The sequence below is a fragment of the Cydia splendana genome, chromosome 1 (assembly GCF_910591565.1).
Source record: "Cydia splendana chromosome 1, ilCydSple1.2, whole genome shotgun sequence".
In the NCBI taxonomy this organism is placed as follows: Eukaryota; Metazoa; Arthropoda; class Insecta; order Lepidoptera; family Tortricidae; genus Cydia; species Cydia splendana.
Genome location: NC_085960.1, coordinates 27,683,320 through 27,703,438, shown reverse-complemented (window position 1 = coordinate 27,703,438; position 20,119 = coordinate 27,683,320). Strand labels below are relative to the sequence as shown.

Below are 20,119 nucleotides of genomic sequence, written 5' to 3'. Positions count from 1 at the left end.
ATTTTTAAGGGGCCCACTGATTAACAGTCCGCAGGACGGTATCGGCCTGTCAGTTGTTCGGAACTGTCAAAATTTTGTTCTAACTGACAGGCCGATACCGTCCGGCGGACTGTTAATCAGTGGGCCCCTTTACTGAGAAAAAATTTCCCAATTTTTTGATCCATTTAGATACGTTTTCAGCTTCTATAACCATAAAATATCAGACAAACAAAAATTGTATGAAATATTGAGAACACTTTTTTCTCGTATTACGGTCGAAAGAGCTCGTGATTCTAACTGGAAATAATATAAAATTAAAAATTCATAATTCTTAAAAGCTAGGGGGTAAATTTCATAAATGAACTCATAAATGCAGTACCTACCAAAAAAATTACTATGTTTTTTAATCGTCAAAATGTCAAAACCATTTTTTTTTTATTTAGGTACATCAATTGACGTGGTTGTCCAAACGTGAAAATACGTTTCAAAATTGGAACATTACGGTTACTACCAGTATCCGTACCATGAGTCACTGACAGTGTCAACACTGACATATACGTTAAAGTCTACATAATTTGGGTGGGTTAGTTAGGTTTCAACTGCGATCCTCACAAAACTCAGAAAAGTGGGTTAGGTTAGGTTAGAACTGTGACGCTCACAGAAACCAAATCCTACCAGAAAAGTGGGTTGGGTTAGGTTAGAACTGCGACTATTACAGAATCGAAATGCTAGGTACTAGAAAAAGGTCACAAAGTCGATTAATTAATTTAATAGGATAACGAGATGTCAAATATTTGCATGACATTTTTAATTAAAATGTGGTAAACATATTAGTAAATGATAATTTGGGTAAAATAGTTTGGGGTATGATACTTTGGGAAACGTTTTTGGCCCATTCGTTAGTAAACCGTACGAGTGACCGTGTTGGGTCGTCGAGCGTTCACGCGCTCCTGCATCACAGTAATTGGATGGCTCTAGTTTACTGTCGTGTTCATAGCACTTGTTGTAGGTACTTACATAAAGTTACAAAATATGTGTAGGTCCTTTATTTTTTGCGTTTTAAGGATATAAATTGTACGGAGATGACAGCTGTCACCGTACCCAAGCTATGTGATAAATATTATATCCGTGTAATATAACTATATTAGTTATGCCTCGGCATTAACGTACCTAACAGTCAATGCGCAGTCCTAACAACTCCCTACAGCGGCTCCCTGAAATGAAAACGCAATAATATCCTTGAGTCTCGAAGAAGTCTCGTGATGCAAAGTCAAATGATAAAGTACATCCGCCGACAGACACAGGCGGCGAGAAAAAGTGGGCGTGGCCGCGCCCCGCCCGCCGTGTCACCCTGTCTCCCGGAAATTTATCTCGTAAGGTAGCTATAAAACAGATATGCTCGCAATGTGTTACTAAGTAATAAAGCGGCGCCATTTTGTCTCCTGCCTCCATGACAAGAGTAATAACGGAAAAGCGAGGCCCTGATCAAAGAACCCCATTACGCTTGTTACTCCTATTTGATTGTGAAACTAGACGTGGATAATACAATTATTCTACAGACAAAAATGTTGCTGAGTGGGTATACAATAGGTATTTGTTATTCTTTAATTAAGAAGGGGCTAACCGTTATTTAACTTTTCGTGAGCGCCTGCTGCCCTACGTATGCCAGAGTCTAGTGAATCGCGTCGACATAATGTGCTATGAAAAATTAAGTAGGCTATCAGCCGGCGTATAATGTATAGCTTTATCCATCTTTATCCACGTGATAAAATAACGTAATAATAATAAATAACTGTCAAAGGTTTGTATAGATGACGCCATCATAGGTTTTACCTGTCTCTAGTTTGGTTCCATCGTTCCATGAGATTTGGCAAGGGCATGAAACATCAAAAAATAATCATGAATTTCACACTTTTCTTAGGACTGACAGGCCTAAAACCTATGCTTGCGCCTTCTGTAAAATACTTCGATCCGCCACCCCCATTTCATTCGCTTTTGTCATGCATGATGTCATCATTATAATACTGGTCCCATGGCTTACCATTTTTAAAAAGTTCCAGAAACTGAATAGACAAAATAAATCCATATATTTATCGTTCCTATTCATAAAAGGGACCTCATAAAAATGAGTAAACATTTTTGTCCAAGCTGAAATGGAAACGCTTCGATCGAACTACTTGCTTGCTCGCTTGCAAAATTGAAAAATGTGCTGGAGTGCATTTCTACACTCCGATATTAGCTAGGGGAGCTGGGGGCTTAATGTAACAGGGGTAAGTAGTAACGCTCAATTTTGACGGGGAATTAAAAACGTTTTAATTTTTTTTTGCTGAATTACTTTCTTATAACTCGAGGAATAACGTAAACACCGCCATTGCCCCGCCAGACATCGAAGCGAGTGGATGTGCACACGAGCTTTGTTTCGACCAGGTATTGGAAAAAAATACTTACGGAATTGTTGATTTTGTCAATTGAACTTGAATTAATTGTTCATTGTGTTTTCATTGCTTCAATGTAAATTTAATTGGCTTTCATTTGCTTTTTTTGAATAACTCTATAGCTTATAGTTTTTGACATATTTAATTAAATAGACATAATGGGCCCATGGGGCAAGTAGTAACACAAAGCAGGGGCACGTTGTAACATATTAGTGTGCGAGTAGTTTTTCTTGCTCTCTAATAATTGTGCATGTAGTTGTATATATAATATTATTATGACTCATCGTATAGTGAATTACAAATTACTTGCAGTTATTTTGTGTATTTTTTTATTCTACTTTACTCTAGCATTGCCCAGAAAAATATTATAAGTTATTGTATTGTATTTTTTATAGAATGAGACTACAAAAAAATCTGAGAGAGGATTAAAAACTCAGGATGTACTCCCATTTTTTCAAAAAGTGTCTGGTGTAAAAGATGCGTAAACGTTTCAAATTATTTTTTAATCGGAATTAGTGCTTAGATAGATACTTTACAAAGCCTCTTACTCAAAATCATAAAATTATACATATTTTAGACAATACAGGCCTTTTTCCAAAATCTGTTACAACAAACCCCCTCCTCCCCTACTTGATAGCCATTTGATAGCTTATAACATCGCAACGCAAATGATACGTTTTTAAAAGCAGAGTTCGAAACTTATAGCGGATTATGTCGCCATTTTTCACCTAATATTGAACCAACAACATCATTAGGCTTAGGACTTTTCGTAGCATACCGTGGTTCTAAAATCCTTGGAGCCGCCATATGTGAAAATTTCGAAATCAAAGTCAAAGTCAAAAAGTATGAAGTTATTTTAAAGGCTTAGGACTTTTTGAAGCATACCGTGGTTCTAGATTCTATGTAATCTTTAGTTGTAAAATAATATATAATAAAGTAAAAAAAGGAAATTTAATATGAATAGTATAATGTAAAATATTAATTTACAATGCATTTTATAACCGTGATATAAAAAAACCTAGAAAATATAACGTTAATTTCAGCAGACGAAACGCGATTGGTCGAAACAAAAGCTATAATATAACTCGCTAAGCTTTACTCAACAAATCAAACTTAAACTGAAGCTTCTAGGGGCTATAACAAAATTAATTGATGGAACATTTTTAGATCAACTCTATCAAAAAAGAGTCTAGGTCTCTTATCAAAAGTGTCAACTAATTATGTCAATATTTTTTAAATTTTAAATTGCGAATGAATTTGCACTACTCACGGGCATTAAAGAGGATGTATAACTAGATAAATAATATTGTAGCATCACATGTAATCAGTAATTAGTATTATTATATAGGTTTATGATAAAATTAATTACGTTCGATTAAAATGAACTCAGTAACGATGTGACAGTATGTATAAATAATTATATTTAATATGACATCATACTTTTTGACTTTGACTTTGACTTCGAAAATTTCACATATGGCGGCTCCAAGGATTTTAGAACCACGGTATGCTACGAAAAGTCCTAAGCCTAAACATCATATTCAAAATTAAAAAAAAAAATCATAATATATTTTTTCAGGAATTTATATTACAGGAGAGGCAGTACAGTGATCTCCACACTAGGCTGAGCCTGTAACGTGGGGATCTTAGCGAAATACAGAGTACCGACATGTCGCGGCTATTATTTTACCAGAATACGAGTATATTATAGTTATTATTATTTATTATCAGATATAATAATATTATGAGCACTTTTTGCGCTATGTAGTTTCAGTGCTATTTAATATTAACGGATGCAATGCAATCCGCATTCAACTCTATTTTGAACTTTTTAAGGGTTAATTCTTCAAGCTTTAAATTAAAAGTTGGGAGGTAATAATGTTATTATTTTAATCCAACCAAACCAACATTAAAACTAAGAATTTTTATTAAATGACTGAGCAACTATCTAACAAAGTACATATATTTAAGTCGGTTACAAAGGTCTTAGGGCCCGATTCGGATTTTGAAATAGACATCTATTAGATATCTTTTAGACATCACCAAGATACGATAACGATATGTTTAAGATCTAACCTGTCAAATTTGACATTTGCGCGATTCTGGAGATACCTACTCTTGAACGATTTCCACAGGATATGACTTAGAGATCCAATTGGCCTGATGACAAATTTTGAAATCCCTTTTAATATTATCGGTACACTTGTATTGGTTCCGAAAAACACAATATTTCAGCTATACTCATAAGATTTAACATAAATAATTGCATTTTATTATAGCTAGTTTAAACCTCGCGCGAAAACGCCTCACACGCCATTTGTGACGTCATAAATTATGGTGGTAGACATTGTTTACATACTTACAGTTACGAATTTCCCTTGAATCCGAATGATATTGTTAATTCAGCACCATATATTACGATTAGGGGTGATAAATACACTAGCAAAAAGCAGAGCTTTGTAAGGGCTCGCGGAGTTTTTCTATCTATATAGTTATAAATACTAAGGTAGTTTTAAATAAGACATTCATCTTGAAAAACCGGACAAGTGCGAGTCGGACTCGCCCGCCGAGAGTCCCGTACAAATTTAACGTATTTATTAATTTATTTACAAAAAAAAATAGTTTTCAAATATTTTCCCAGTACTTGTAGTGACGATATTACTTGCCAAATTTCATAGTTCTAGAAATTCTAGATCAACGGGAATTACCATACTTAAGGGGGCCCACAGATTACCAGTTCGCCGGACGATATCAGCCTGTCAGTTGTTCGGAGCTGTCAAATTTTGCGTTTAACTGACCGGCTGATATCGTCCGGCGAAGTGCTAATCAGTGGGTCCCTTTATAGGTACATTTTGATTCCTTTTCTGTGAGTTTCGAAATATACATTTTTTGCGGCATAAACGGCCGTATCTTTTTTTACGATAACTTAGAAGTTTAAATTTTTCACAGCTTTTAGGACCTAAGTTATGCTTTTAATTTCAACTCGATACATCTAGGCGTTCCCGAGATAAAAGGTCTTAGTAGACAGACGGACGGACAACAAAAGTGATCCTATAAGGATTCCGTTTTTTTTCCTTTTGAGCTACGGAACTCTAAAAATGATATGATATGATATAAGGGCTTCTATAAATAATTAATACCCCAAATCATTTTGTATTCTATTATATCAAGAGTGTTTGTATTATATTATATCAATAGGTATTTATATTAAGTTCCTCATGCGAATATATTCTTGTTTCCTACATTTCAATACATGAGGTTTAACATTACGTAGGTTTAATATATTATAAGGGAACCATCTATATCTTGATGTATCCAAAATCTCATATTTTTATACCGTTTAATACAGCTTTTATGTCTACCGTTCTCCAATTCTCCCTCAATTGCTCAAAGGTTAACTGGAAGAGATCCCTGAAAGGGATACGTTCGCCTTTGTACTATAAAACTTTGTGTGCTTTTCATGTCTTATCTTATGTTTCTTTTTGTACAATAAAGTGTTTTACTACTACTACTACTACATCTCATTAAAATGTCAAAAGGGCCTCACGTGTTGGCTTAAACTCCGAGCAAGCCTTACAAATGTCCGGAGCACCTATACTATAGCTTCTTGACCGGTAGACATGAATATGGGCGTAGCGATGTCACAACCCCATCGCTTGCTGATGGACCAGTACGATCAGTCAAAGCAGGGCAGCTTGTGGAGAGCTGTTGGGAAGAAACATTCCCACGGCTCCTGGGAAGTGGGAAGTTCTGCCACCCGATAGAAGCGTGGATAAAAAGGGCCCTCTGCCTCTGTCTTGCTTTAGCCGGTCGTCCAGAGTGGAAAGCGACATCGATTTTGACATTTGAAACGATAACGGCAGTAATGTCGCCCTGCAATGCTGCTGCCGACTGCGATATTAGTGCCGACTATATTACTGCAAATGTCAATAATACTGGCCGCGACGTCAATTTTGACATTTGCATCAGTAAGGTACTAATGTCGCGCTGCAATACTGCTGCCGACTGCATTACTACCGCAAATGTCAAAAACCCTGACAGCGACATCGATTTTGGCATTTGAAACAGTAAGGCAGTACTATCGCCCTGCAATACTGCTGCCAACAGCGATATTACTGCCGACTGCGTTACTACCGCAAATATCAAAAATCCTGGCAGCGATATTGATTTCGACATTTGCGCGCTACAATACTGCTGCTGACTGCAATATTACTGCCGACTACATTATTGCCTCGAATGTAAAAAGATCGATTTTGGCATTTGAAACAGTAAGACAGTAATATCGCGCTGCAATACTGCTGCCGATTGCGATATTACTGCCAACTGCATTACTGCCGCAATTTCGAAATCAATCACGTGTGATTTTAACCGACATAGTAGTAAAAACGATTATCGATTCGATCAAAAACTATATAGTCGTATTAAATTTCACTCATAATTAATTATGATTACCTTACTAATAGGGTATTTGACTGTACTTAAGATAAATTATTTTACACCATGCAAGAAATAAAGCACCAGAAGATTAATAGAGAAACGTAGACAGCAGTTATTTTTAGACACAATTTCTATTTTAAAACCCGATAACAACTATAAAGAGTAGGTAATTTTCTTGTGACGTCACATGCTAGTGTTTCATATAAATTCCATAGATATTCCATAGTAGCAAATCGTTTTGACAGTTCGAAAAAAGAAACTCATTTGACTAGTATAGTCAAATAAATACCCAATTATATTGAGCCACAAAAACCCAGCGCATTTTAACGGAATAATAGGAACAACCTTTAAAACCTTATTGTCACTACTAACGCCGTCTCTAAGAAAAATAAATAACTAACATTAGTCCAACAGATGGCGTTAGTAGTAATACACATTATTTACCCTTTTATTTATTTTTTATGTTTATATAATGATATTTTTATGCTTGATAACACATCTAGACATGAATATACATTACTATGTTAAATCTCAAACCTAACAGTGCGATAGTTTTTCCGTAAAGTGTACCACAAGAATGCATAGATTGTCGAATAGTGATAGGACACGCTTCGCTCGCCCTAATTACAAAAATTGTTCACAATAAGTCATTTTATACAAAGACTCTCACACGGTTGCAATTTAAGATGAATTATTTAGATACATGTAAATTTTGAGTGAAAATCACCGAGCGCCGGGTTTACTTTTTAATTTTTAATTTTTTCTAGTTACGACAGCCAACATGGCAATGATAGTTCCATTCAGCCAAAAAATTAAAAGTTTTTTTGTGAAATATCGTATTATTTAGCGTTTTATTTATATAATAACAAATAAATATTTACTTTATATCGTGTAATAATATTTTTTGGACGTAGTAAATGTTTAGTGGCGAAATAATATTTTTTTTGAACTTCGAAACTCTTTGGTGAGGACGTAATGGATTACAGTCAATGAGGTTGTCTATGTTGCTCTAAGAAATATGTCATACATTGATGACGTCAATTCTTAGCTCGCTTCTGATTCGCGTTTCAGTCAAAATGGCCGATTAGAGAATTTTGCAGTTTTATTTTATTGAATATATTAATAATCCTAATGTTTATACTGAGATTGGGCCATTTTTTAGAATCGTATTTACGTATATGTTTCTTTGAAACCATTATTTCCATGATTCTTTGTTACTGTCATCAGGCCAATTCACATCTAATAGATATCTTACTCTATCTAACGTAAAAGTGACATTGGTTGCCCGAATCGCGCTGCAAAAGAGAACTAGTTGATATCTAAACTATAACGTATCTAGAATGGATCTAGTACGTCGTCTCTTGTGAATATCTTGAAGTTCGAATACGGCAGTTACTAAGTTATAAGTAAGTGAAAGTGTTTATGTGAAGTTATGTGTGTATGTATGTATGTATTATTCAATCAAACCATATTGTTGACTAGCTGTGCCCGCGGCTCCGCCCGCGTGTAATTCGGTCTGTGTCAGTAAGCGGCTAATTTCTAATCCTAATTTCTCTCCCTCTCTCCTGGAGGCGGAACTTGAAGTAAAGTTGACATATGGATATGCTAGAGGACTGAAGTCGAGATAAAATATTTTACAATTAGGTACCACTAAATAAAACTACACTCCAAAATCAATAGTTTTATTCGCCCTTATTAAAATTTTACACGTGATTTAAACTTAGAGAATATAACCAAACGGAGTGGTCATTAACAGGCGTTCCCCTCTGTCGAAAATAGGCGGCCAATGGTCAACCGACGTTTATCTGACATGGCTAAGTTTACGTTACGTAGGTACACATTTGATGTGCCCCTCCCCCGCAAAAAACGCCAGACTATTTTGTACCGAAAATTATAGACATGGCGTCTCCGTTGGTTATATTCTCTAAGGATTTAAACGACAGAGTAGTAGGTGTATATCGGACGATACAGTAAGCTATACGCGCGCGAGCGAAAGCGAAGCGGCCTGCTTGGCTAGAGCGCCACTTACCGTGGTCTTCTTCAGACTCCTGAGGCCCCTTGTAACCTCAATGCGTTGCGAAACTTTCGCGAATGATTCGATTATTTTCGGGAAGGCATGGTAATGCGTATAAAATGCGAGTCCCAAATCGTTTGACTCCGCAAACGACCAGTGCCGGATTAAGATATTTTGATGCCCTAAGAATTTCTAGACCATGGTGCCCCCTCTGCCTAGGGTCATCAAGATTACATTGAATTTTTTAGGTAAATTGAGTGACGTTCATTGCTGCATTTCAGCTGAGAATGGAAATCAGTTACATCATTTTATCACGAAAATTGACAGTGCCGCAGCAGTAACGTTGCAACAGAGTACCTAATGCTGCTGCAGCCGCCACCCAAATGTCACCTTTATCATATCTTAGAAAGTTATTGAAAACGCGAGCGAAGCGAGCGCGAAAATTTTTCGATATAATAAAACGCAATTCGATAGACAGTTGTACATTTTTACTTTTAGTACGGAAATCAGTCACATCATTTTATCACGAAAATTGACAGTGCTGCAGCAGTAACGTTGCAACAGAGTAATGCTACTGCAGTCCCCACCCGAATGTCACCTTTATCATATCTTAGAAAGTAATTGAAAACGCGAGCGAAACGAGCGCGAATATTTCGATATAAAAAAACGCAATTCGATAGACAGTTGTACCTACATTTTTACTGTTAGTATGGAAATCAGTCACATCATTATATCACGAAAATTGAATGTCACCTTTACCATATGTTAGAAAGTTATTGAAAACGCGAGCGAAGCGAGCGCGAACATTTTTCGATATTAAAAACGCATTTTGATAGACAGTTGTACATTTTTACTTTTAGTATGGAAATCAGTCACATCATTTTATCACGAAAATTGACAGTGCCGCAGTAGTAACGTTGCAACAGAGTACCTAATGCTACTGCAGTCGCCACCCAAATGTCACATTTATCATAAACATCCTAGAATGTTATTGAAAACGCGAGCGAAGCGAGCGCGAAAATTTTTCAATATAAAAACGCAATTTGATAGACAGTTGTACATTTTTACTTTTAGTATGGAAATCAGTCACATCATTTTATCACGAAAATTGACAGTGCTGCAGCAGTAACGTTGCAACAGAGTAATGCTGCTGCAGTCCCCACCCGAATGTCACCTTTAGCATATCTTAGAAAGTTATTGAAAACGCGAGTGAAGCAAGCGCGAAAATTTTTCGATATAAAAAAACGCAATTCGATAGACAGTTGTACATTTAGTATGGAAATGAGTCACATCATTATATCACGAAAATTGAATGTCACCTTTACCATATGTCAGAAAGTTATTGAAAACGCGAGCGAAGCGAGCGCGAAAATGTTTCGATATTAAAACCGCATTTTGATAGACAGTTGTACATTTTTACTTTTAGTATGGAAATCAGTCACATCATTTTATCACGAAAATTGACAGTGCCGCAGCAGTAACGTTGCAACAGAGTACCTAATGCTGCTGCAGTCGCCACCCGAATGTCACCTTTATCATATTTCAGAAAGTTATAGAAAACGCGAGCGAAGCGAGCGCGACAATTTTTCCATATAAAAAAACGCATTTTGATAGACATTTGTACATTTTTACTTTTAGTGTGGAAATCAGTCACATCATTTTATCACGAAAATTGACAGTGCTGCAGCAGTAACGTTGCAGCAGAGTAATGCTGCTGCAGTTGCCAACCGAATGTCACATTTATCATATCTTAGAAAGTTATAGAAAACGCGAGCGAACCGAGCGCGACAATTTTTCCATATAAAAAAAAGCATTTTGATAGACAGTTGTACATTTTTACTTTTAGTGTGGAAATCAGTCACATCATTTTATCACGAAAATTGACAGTGCTGCAGCAGAAACGTTGCAGCAGAGTAATGCTGCTGCAGTCGCCAACCTAATGTCACATTTATCATATCTTAGAAAGTTATTAAAAACGCGAGCGAAGCTAACGCGTAAATTTTTCAATAATTTTTGGTGCCCCCTAGACATGGTGCCCTAAGCAAGTGCTTATTTTGCTTAAAAGGGTTAATCCGGCACTGCAAATGACAGAGATCAATGTTTTTTTTTTCAAAGTACCCACCTTCGTGGCCATTATTAAGTGCTTAAGGAGGCGATACGTATGAATATGGATTTGATATAGATGCGATATAATTACGGTTAGGTATAATTCATGACGGAGAAAATAAATAATTTTAAATAATTTTATGCAATTATACGCGTGTTGATGTGTGTTTGTTTTACCACTACCAACCACTACGTAACTATGTAAACTCATTTTTAGTTTTCTTGGTTACTTAATGTTTACTCAGCTCCCCAAAAGATGGCACTGTGCAATGAGGGGCAATTAATTTACTGTCGTTTAATTTTGTTGTATTATTAAATCAACACAATTATTCAATTAAATTTGTTGATATCCGTACGATTGATTTAAATTTTAGAAGAGGGGTCTTCTAAACTTAGAGTTAATTTGGCAAAATCCTTCCTCGGTGGCTTATTTATGTCACATCGTATTAAATTCAGCGCCATCTGTTAGTTTATCAGGGTACTCTATAGTGTTAGCACATATTTGAAATAAGTTTGCCCCTCCTTCCTAAGTAGCGCCATACGATTCAGGGGCAAACTTAAGTCAATCGAGTGTTGCGGCTACCCCCCCTTTTAGGGGTTGAATTTTTATAGCCTATAACCTGGCCGGGGATTTTCTCGACAGATTAGTGAAGTTTTCATCAAAATCCGTTCAGCCGTTTTCACGTGATGCGCGTTCAAATAAACAGACAAACAGATAAATAGACAAACAGACAAAAATTCTAAAAACTGTTGGAACGTGTTCTGTTATCAATTCTAAGTATCCCCAGCCAACTTTTTTTCAAATATCTTCCATGTACAGACTTTCGACCCTCTTCAGCTTTATTATATGTATAGATAGATGTATAGATTTGTCCCGACACGGCGTATTTCCTATACAGTTGTGACATTCCAACACTAATAGTCAGGTTAACATATTACAGTATTGTAAGATTTGTAAGATATAATAATATTATGAGCACTTTTTAACCGACGAAAAAAACGGAGGAGGTTCTCAAGTCGACGCGTATATTTTTTCTTTATTTTTTTTTTATGTATGACCACGCATAACTTTCTATTGCGCTATGTGGTTTCAGTGCTATTTAATATTAACGGATGCAATGCAATCCGCATTCAACTCTATTTCTTTGAAGTTTTTAAGGGTTAATTCTTCAAGCTTTAAATTAATAGTTGGGAGGTAATAATGTTATTATTTTAATCCAACCAAACCAACATCCCCGTCTGTAGTGGAGTATCACTCTATTATTTATGGACGCGTTCGATACGCAATACAAATTATTGTTTTCAAAGTATAACGTTTAGGGGAGCGCGTTGTTTGCAGTGCGACCCTCAGGGGGCCTACGAGGGCTCCCGGTCAATCGAATCAGACTCTTATATTTATGGCATTAAGCGTTGTTTTTGTTCAAAACGTAAGGGATAAAGTTCTTTTCTGATTTGAGTGGAAATCGGGGTACTATTAAAGCAATCTTTAACAATTGAATTTCGATTCGACTGTCGCTTTGTGCGCAGATAGGCCTTTCCGAGCGTGAGCGTCGCGCGGACACGGTTGTTTGGGTGCGGTAATTGATACAAAGTGACAGATACTGGGGGATACTTTTCCAGCCTCCGGGCTGCAGGGGGTGTTTTGACATCCAGCAGAAAGAGATGGGTGTGATTTGAAGTGCCCTTTGTGGAATTATCGCGGCGTCTTTAATATTGACTAATGCATTTCGCGCGGATGGGGTGATGAAACTCGACAGGTGCGTGTCACATGATGATGGATTTAAAAAATGCTATAGTTAAGACTGGCTTTATAAAGCTAAGCGTAGGAAGGCTTTTTCTTGATCCTTATTATTTTATAGTCGAAAAAAAGGATTAAATTAAATGGCAACGACATGATCGATTGTCGTATTTATGTTTTTCTTCAAAACGATTTAAACAATTTCACTTCAATTGTAGGTACCTATGTACAGGTATGTATAGGATCTACAATGATAAAGTATGGGTAATGATAAGGTATACCTATGTATGTGATCTCTTAAAGGCTTACGGCGGCGCCCTGCCCTGCCACTAAGGGCCAGCCATAATTGAGGCCTTGGTCACTTTTTCTTCCGTGTATGACATCTATTTCAGTTTAAAATTAACGCCACCTAAGTAAATAAATCTCATAACTCATAAGTAGGTGGGTAGGTATCAGTTTCAGAAGAAGACAAATTATTTTGTTTTTAATTAGTCTAATCTAATCGAATCTAAATTGCTTATTATTTCTTGGATAAAGCCATGTGTATTGTTATATAATTTATATATTATGTGCTTGTTTAATTCTCTAACTAAAGAATGCCTTTAGAATATTTTGCAATAATATACTTCAAACTGAACACCAAGATGCCATCCGCTGTTACTCTTGTTAATTAACCTCCGAGTTCAAACAAAACATTCCAGAAACGGCAGGTTAAATCAATTAACTTTCAAAACGTGGAAGCTAAAAACATCAGTGAATGCAAATTAAATCGACATTAAAGTATCAAGGGCGGATCAGGCGGTCCATTAATAAATCAGTTCGCTAAAACCGTAATTGTAATCTCAAACAGCGGAGGGAGCGTGTTTGTTCTAAAAACATTATTACAATAAGTTCGGGCTCGGTTCGCCGCCGCGGCCCACCGGCCCGTTCACACGACGGGCACTTTGCGCCCTGTGTTTACATTACATTTATTCTGCTATAGGAAAATCGGCAATGTGAAGAAAGTCTCATAACACTCTACTCTAATTGCCCGATTAGGTACGAAACTCCTACCACTAAACTTTCTGAAGTCTTTGCCTATATCGATTTTGTATATATCTGTCCATACAATCTTTTCGTTTTATGAAGCCGCAGGTACTATACAATCGAGTATAAGTACTTTGATACGGAGTTTTCGAGTTTTTTTAAATTATATAGCAAATTACCCAATAACGGCTGTATACTTTATCAAATTTTGTATTTCTTCTTGGTTCTCGACTTATTACTAAGTGCATAAATAATAAACTGAAATGAATGTCATATACGAAAGAAAAACCGACCAAGGTCTCCAGTGCCCGGAGCTGGGCCATCGACTCTTTATAATATTTTAACCCTTATGATTCGACGGATGTGTTGTTTTTTATGTCAATTAATTACCCGACATCTTTAGTAAAGTGCAGTTGCCCTACTTACGTTTCTAAATACTTCTACGCTTCTAAGAAGTAGGTATATTACACAATGGTACGAAATAGAGTACACATAGGTATTAGGTACCACACATATCAAAGCGAGGATAAGAATATAAGCACCTACACTATAAACAGCTTTCAAAAGTAAACTTTAGGCGACAAGATCGTGTTATGTGCTAGTCCGATAGTTGAGTAATAGAGTGGAGCCCCCATCGTCGGTATACGTCGGTAGGGTGTTGACGGCACTCGGCAGGCGTCGAGGCGTGGTAGCCGGGGCGCCCCGCCCCGCGGCGATACTCATCTGCTTATCTTCCCACACGTTGTCGCTTCTACACTAATTACGTTCATAGATTGGTACAAATCGTTAGTTAGCAACTTATTTTTTGATACACTGTATAAAATATAGCAAGAAGATAGGAGGCGATGATACACATACTTTAACAGTATTTTTATTAATTCGAATTCATACGATTGCACTCATTGCGGGGGTCGAAGATTTTTCGGGCGGATTTTTGTTTAACGGTCAAAATACAGGCGTTTGTTTTTTCTCTCTAAATGTATCCCTTTACCCCTTTTAAAATCTAGTTTGAAATTAAACTTGGCTAAAACGGCAGTAAAATAACATCAGCGAATTAAGATTCTGTTTAGAAAAAACGCGTAAGTAAACCCAATCAGCTTCTTCCTATAGCCAAGCAAAGGTTTCATCATGCATTTTTTTCACATTGTTAAATTCATAAAGTTGTCAGATGATTTTCGGCGACAAGCAGCTGCTAGAGAGTGGACCGTGGCATCAATTCCTTTCTTAGTGTTAAAGTTTTCTTTTGCACACTAAACATTTAATCAATGAAAAAATACATAATTATAAAAGGCAATTTTTAACATTTTACTTCATTGTACCTAGTCGTATCCAACATCGGTAACCATTTAAAAAGCAATACGAAAATATTTGCTCTTAGTTTTTTTACCCGAATTTTCTAAGCAATGGATTTCCCTCCCGTAGTCTGTAATAAATATTCCCTTACAGTGTTACAGTTCAATTGTGTGGGAGTAAAATAGGTACCTAAATAAAAACGTCTTAGTTGCTTAGGTTATTTTATTTCTTCTTTAATATCTACTACATGTCTACTACTTACTCACGTGGGGTCAGGGTCACCTAGTAAGTATACCTATAAACGTGTACAACGAAATTCAAATAAAACATACAAAATAATTAGGTAATGTAACTACAAATAAGTAATTAATGTGGCTGCCGAAGCACCTAATTATTTTTTAATTACAGAGAAACCTAATCGAAACCAAGTTAATAGTGCTTAGCACGCTCCCTGCATCAGGCGTGGTAGCGCAGCTCGTTGATTATTATTGAACACCGGGTATTCAGCTCAGCTCGCCGTGGCTAAACAAAGTGAAACATAATGCCTACGAATTTACCATACGGTTTAGCTTTCAATAAAACGCTGTTTATCTTTGGTAGACTGTGAACTAAGAAATTATGTATGCATGATACGAGAAGCGATGCAGTACGTGCGGGCACAATGGAATTTGGGAATTCTCCACGCTCGGCTTTAAAACAATAGGTAGCTGCATGGAGGGCGCTGGAGGGAGGCTGTGCTAACTCCGCGTCAGGCGGTTAAGTCGAAAGCAAACGTTATGTACCTTACCTAATATAGGCCCCATAGCAATATCAATTTCATCGATAAACGATAAAAGGGTGTATTGTATTACATATCTATATAGGTATATATATTTTTAAATATAATGTACTTACTACGGGTACGCAGTAAAACACTCGTACCACCATATTACATTGCAGAAAGCAATTTGAGCAGCGCGTTTTTCAAAAAACATTTAACACCAGCGATAAGGACAAACGAGTTAAACCAAAGCACAATCATGCACACAAAAGAGCGTCGCGCGGATAATCTTAGTGGGCGGGAGGACAAAAGAGGTTTGCGAGTAGTTCTATAGGACGAGAGACTCTATTGCAGCGCCCCCGCGTCTGGCGCTGGCAGCCTGAGCTACCTACGTTCCTATCGCTTGCTAAGCGTCAGCCCGAGACGAAACCAGTATAAATTGTGATCTCCAATTACGTATAGTACTTGCGACTACAGGTACACTGGTCCGTTCGAGAAGAACGCTCGGATTGCGATGGGAATGCACCCTGGGCCATATTCCCCGCTTGAGTGCCACCGAATGGAACAACTCGCACAAGTGTTAAGCCGCCACTCGCTCGCCGAAAGTTAATGGGGCCTTTGTCGAGCTACCGGCCGGCCCTTGTAATGCAATTAACTCCGACAATGGTGCCATATCACTGACGAATTAATTTTTAAAGCTGCCGCGCGGAAGCGAAGATCTTTATCAATGTTCGGGTCGGGGTGCGGCTTAGGTATACATAATATTCATAACAATTGGTATTGATTGACAATTTCAGCTCCTAAAAAATATATTACATATCTAACTTATCTATCGTCTTACTTGGAATTAGGTAGGTATTCCAGAAAATATTATGTACTTACTTAAAATATTTCTATTAAGCGATAGGTTTAATTTTAGGTACCATATGCTTTGTTTGTTACTAACTAGCATAATACCTACAGAAAATTAGAGGTATACACATTCATGTTCCCTTACCTACAGGCTTAGTTCAGACTGCGCAAAGTATATTAATCAAAGCCAACGAAATAATAATTTAATATCCATAAACAGCCGCTTGCAATAAATATAATATTTGAATTGAAAGATTCCATCCCTTTTATAACTTTCTCGACTTAATCCTAACGCCAAATGAAAATGTAATAATTTCTATTTCTATAAAAAAAAACACACAAGCATCCACGTCAACATTTATGAATGAGTGGTAAGTACGTGAAAGCCTGCCGCCTTGTGTTGTGATCGTTTCGGTGGCACAATGGCAGACTCGGCAGACCACCCGGAGACGAGCGGCGTTGTAGGCCTCCACTCGAGTGGAAGCGCTCACCCAAGCGACACAAAGCCTACTGAGAACCAACATCAATGATCATTACAATACATGAACACATTTTTTTTCAAACCTCATGAACCCGGTCAGTTCACAAAATTGGGCCGGACGATTGTCCGAAAATAACACACCAGAGATTATTGATGCATCACTTACAAATATCACAATACGATATCGCCTTCTGAATTTGAATGCTTTGTAAATATCAATTTCTAAACCTTTTGAGATGCGGAACGGTAGCTCTACAGAAATATTTAAATTGAGTTTTCATTCATAAAATATGTTATGAGGATAAAATATTATAATGTTAAAGTCAGCGTATGAAATTACGTGCTATTTTTAATAATAACAGATATTAAATTATGTTTACAATAGATTAAATTACAAATTCTGGTGGATACTTGTGATCGAACCGGACCTGAGATGACCCGGTATCCCATGACTTCGATAGAATCGTTAGCAGATTTATGTGACCCCGCTACGAGAAGCATTTTTCCATGTCGTGTGTTGTCGCTGTCTTGATAGACTGCTTGAACGAGGCTTTGATTTCGATACGAGCTGTACGAGAATTCTGGGACCCCATTATAATAAGTTAAGAGGCATACCTAAAGCCTGAAAGTTGGATCGAATCTGACCTAGCGTACAGGAGGCCTCGCGGTCGATTTTTCTTAAGTGGATATTTCTGTTTTACTTTGAAATAGGTAACCCAAATCAGATGAATTAGGTAACACACCTACTTACTTAGTTATTTAGGTAATTAATTAATTTGTTTTTGTTTTTGTTTGTTGTGCAGGGGCAATCACATCTGTGCTATGCTATTATCATTCAATTTAGTTTTCCGAAAACCCGTTATTTTGGCATGCAACGATTTCTGTACATATATGACTTTATCAAGAATTTACGGAAGTGATTGTTTCAGGTGTGGTTCAAAAACCGTCGAGCGAAATGGCGGAAGCAGAAGCGCGAGGAGCAGGAGCGTCTGCGCAAGCTGCAGGAGGAGCGCGTGTGCGGGAGACTCGGCGCGCGAGCACCTGCGCCCGCGCCGCCCGCGCTCGCGCACTCGCCGCTGCGCGCGCCGCTGCCGCCGCCGCCGCGCTGCTCCGACGACTCCGACTCCGACCTCGAAGTCGCTTGAGAACACCCCCAAAACAGACACTTGCGTGCTAAACGACTTTTAACTCAATTACACGGGTACAGTTTCAGTGATCAGTGAAAACTATTTAAGCAAACAAGTGATGAGAACGCTGTTTTGTCAATACGTGCAATCGAATGGAACGGTAAAGTGTCGCAGAAGAACTTGATGCAATATTTAGAGATGTTGACACTGGGCGACTCTTCGCAACTTGTGTTTCTTGTGAAACCGGTGCAACGCTGCGCTGTGTCCTTTCACAAGAGCAACAGACGCCAATTTAATTAAATGCAACAGATTTAACAACTAGTAACTATAGAATTAGGTCATTATTTATAGTTCGAGCACTTGACAACTGTGTGCTAATATTTATTATGTGGAAAAATAGTAGGTAGTCATATTGTATATTTTAGACGTTAAGGTACCATAACAAGCAAATGTAATTAGATAACCACAGAATAATCGAATAGATAATTGATGTAATAAATAGCAACATCACATGTTCTATTCATATAGAACATTGAATACAACATTCAGGTAACACGGATAATCAAGAACGAGTATCTAAGGACATGACAAAATACAAAGGATAAGTTTTCGTCCACATACATCCACGTACAGTCATTCTGTCAAGCACTCGTTTTTACTAGAAATTCTCCTAGGTCTATTAATAACTATGCGAACTGGACTTTTTCTTAGAACATATTTGTGGCAGGTGGATGGTTCAATGGAGAAAATTATTACCAAAAGTTACTTATTTAGTCATTATAACCAGTAATTTGACCAAATACTGTAACATAAGCATTAGGTACTTCCCTATGTTATTAACTTTATTTTTTAATGGGATCAATTCGGTATTGCAAACACTAAAATTATTTTTTAACTTCAGAATGTCTATATTGTCTATTGTGTACATACAGCATTACGACATTAACATTATCACCGTATCAATCAGACCCGGGGGCCTAGCCAAGAGGATATTGATAATCGTTTGCGCCGTAGCGAACGAAACGGCTCTCTTTCTATCGCAATAATATGGGAGAGTGATAGAGACACATTAGCGTTTCGTTCGCTACGGCGCAAACGATTGTCAACCTAGCTAGGCCCCCAGATGAGATGTGTTTTATTTTGTACAGTTGGTCATAATTACTAGGTGGCACATTTTCTACTTTCTTGTTAAATCTCGTATACGGATTTGGATTTTAAAAATGGCTAGTGGCTTGTCATGATGTTTACCTACTTATTTACCAACAGGTACTAAACCATAGTACGGGATAGAACATAAAATATTTGTCTGTAATAAACTTTCACTAATATCCAGCAGTGTCGGTGTATTTATTTCTTTTTAATACGACAACTTCGACAACCAATTACTTAACACATACCTATTCACCTACCGTGAAATATGCCGATCTAAAGTTGTCCCATACTATCATGTTGTAAGTTTTCATACTTAACTACATGAAAACTGCTGGAGCACAATTAACCAAGTGGGGAGCAAAGTGGGTACATTTTACGGTAGGTACCTATTTCAGAGATTTTAACAACAAATAAGTACTTCGGACAGAGATTTTCGCGCTTTGGCAGTAGGTATATTGATAGTTTCAATGTTTATATATGATAATGCCAGCGACCAGCTATGGTCTGTATCTTTAGGTATTTAAAAAAGAGTAAACAATATCTACCCTCAAATGGCTTCTTAAGCCAGTTGAGGGTAGATGAAAACATTACATGATCAAATACGTAGTGATTTAATACTCTTTGGATCAAATAATGTAGGTTAAAGTCAGGTCGTTCAGTGGCAGATCCAGGTTGGTTAATCAATAAATGTTTTGACTACACGAAAATTTACAAATTAT

At 37.1% G+C, this 20,119-nt stretch overlaps 1 protein-coding gene and 1 long non-coding RNA gene across 2 annotated transcripts in view; both read left to right on the top strand.

The window, feature by feature from the left end:
• The window catches only part of LOC134802817 (diencephalon/mesencephalon homeobox protein 1-A), a 54,532-nt gene extending 35,740 nt beyond the window's left edge, over positions 1-18,792 (top strand). The window contains exon 3 of the mRNA XM_063775582.1: positions 18,051-18,792. Coding sequence (XP_063631652.1) covers positions 18,051-18,266 — 216 coding nt within the window. The 3' untranslated portion in view covers positions 18,267-18,792. The remainder of the gene's footprint in view (positions 1-18,050) is intronic.
• Positions 1-20,119, top strand: part of LOC134798037 (uncharacterized) — a 189,855-nt gene that overhangs the window by 41,537 nt on the left and 128,199 nt on the right. The window lies entirely within an intron of this gene.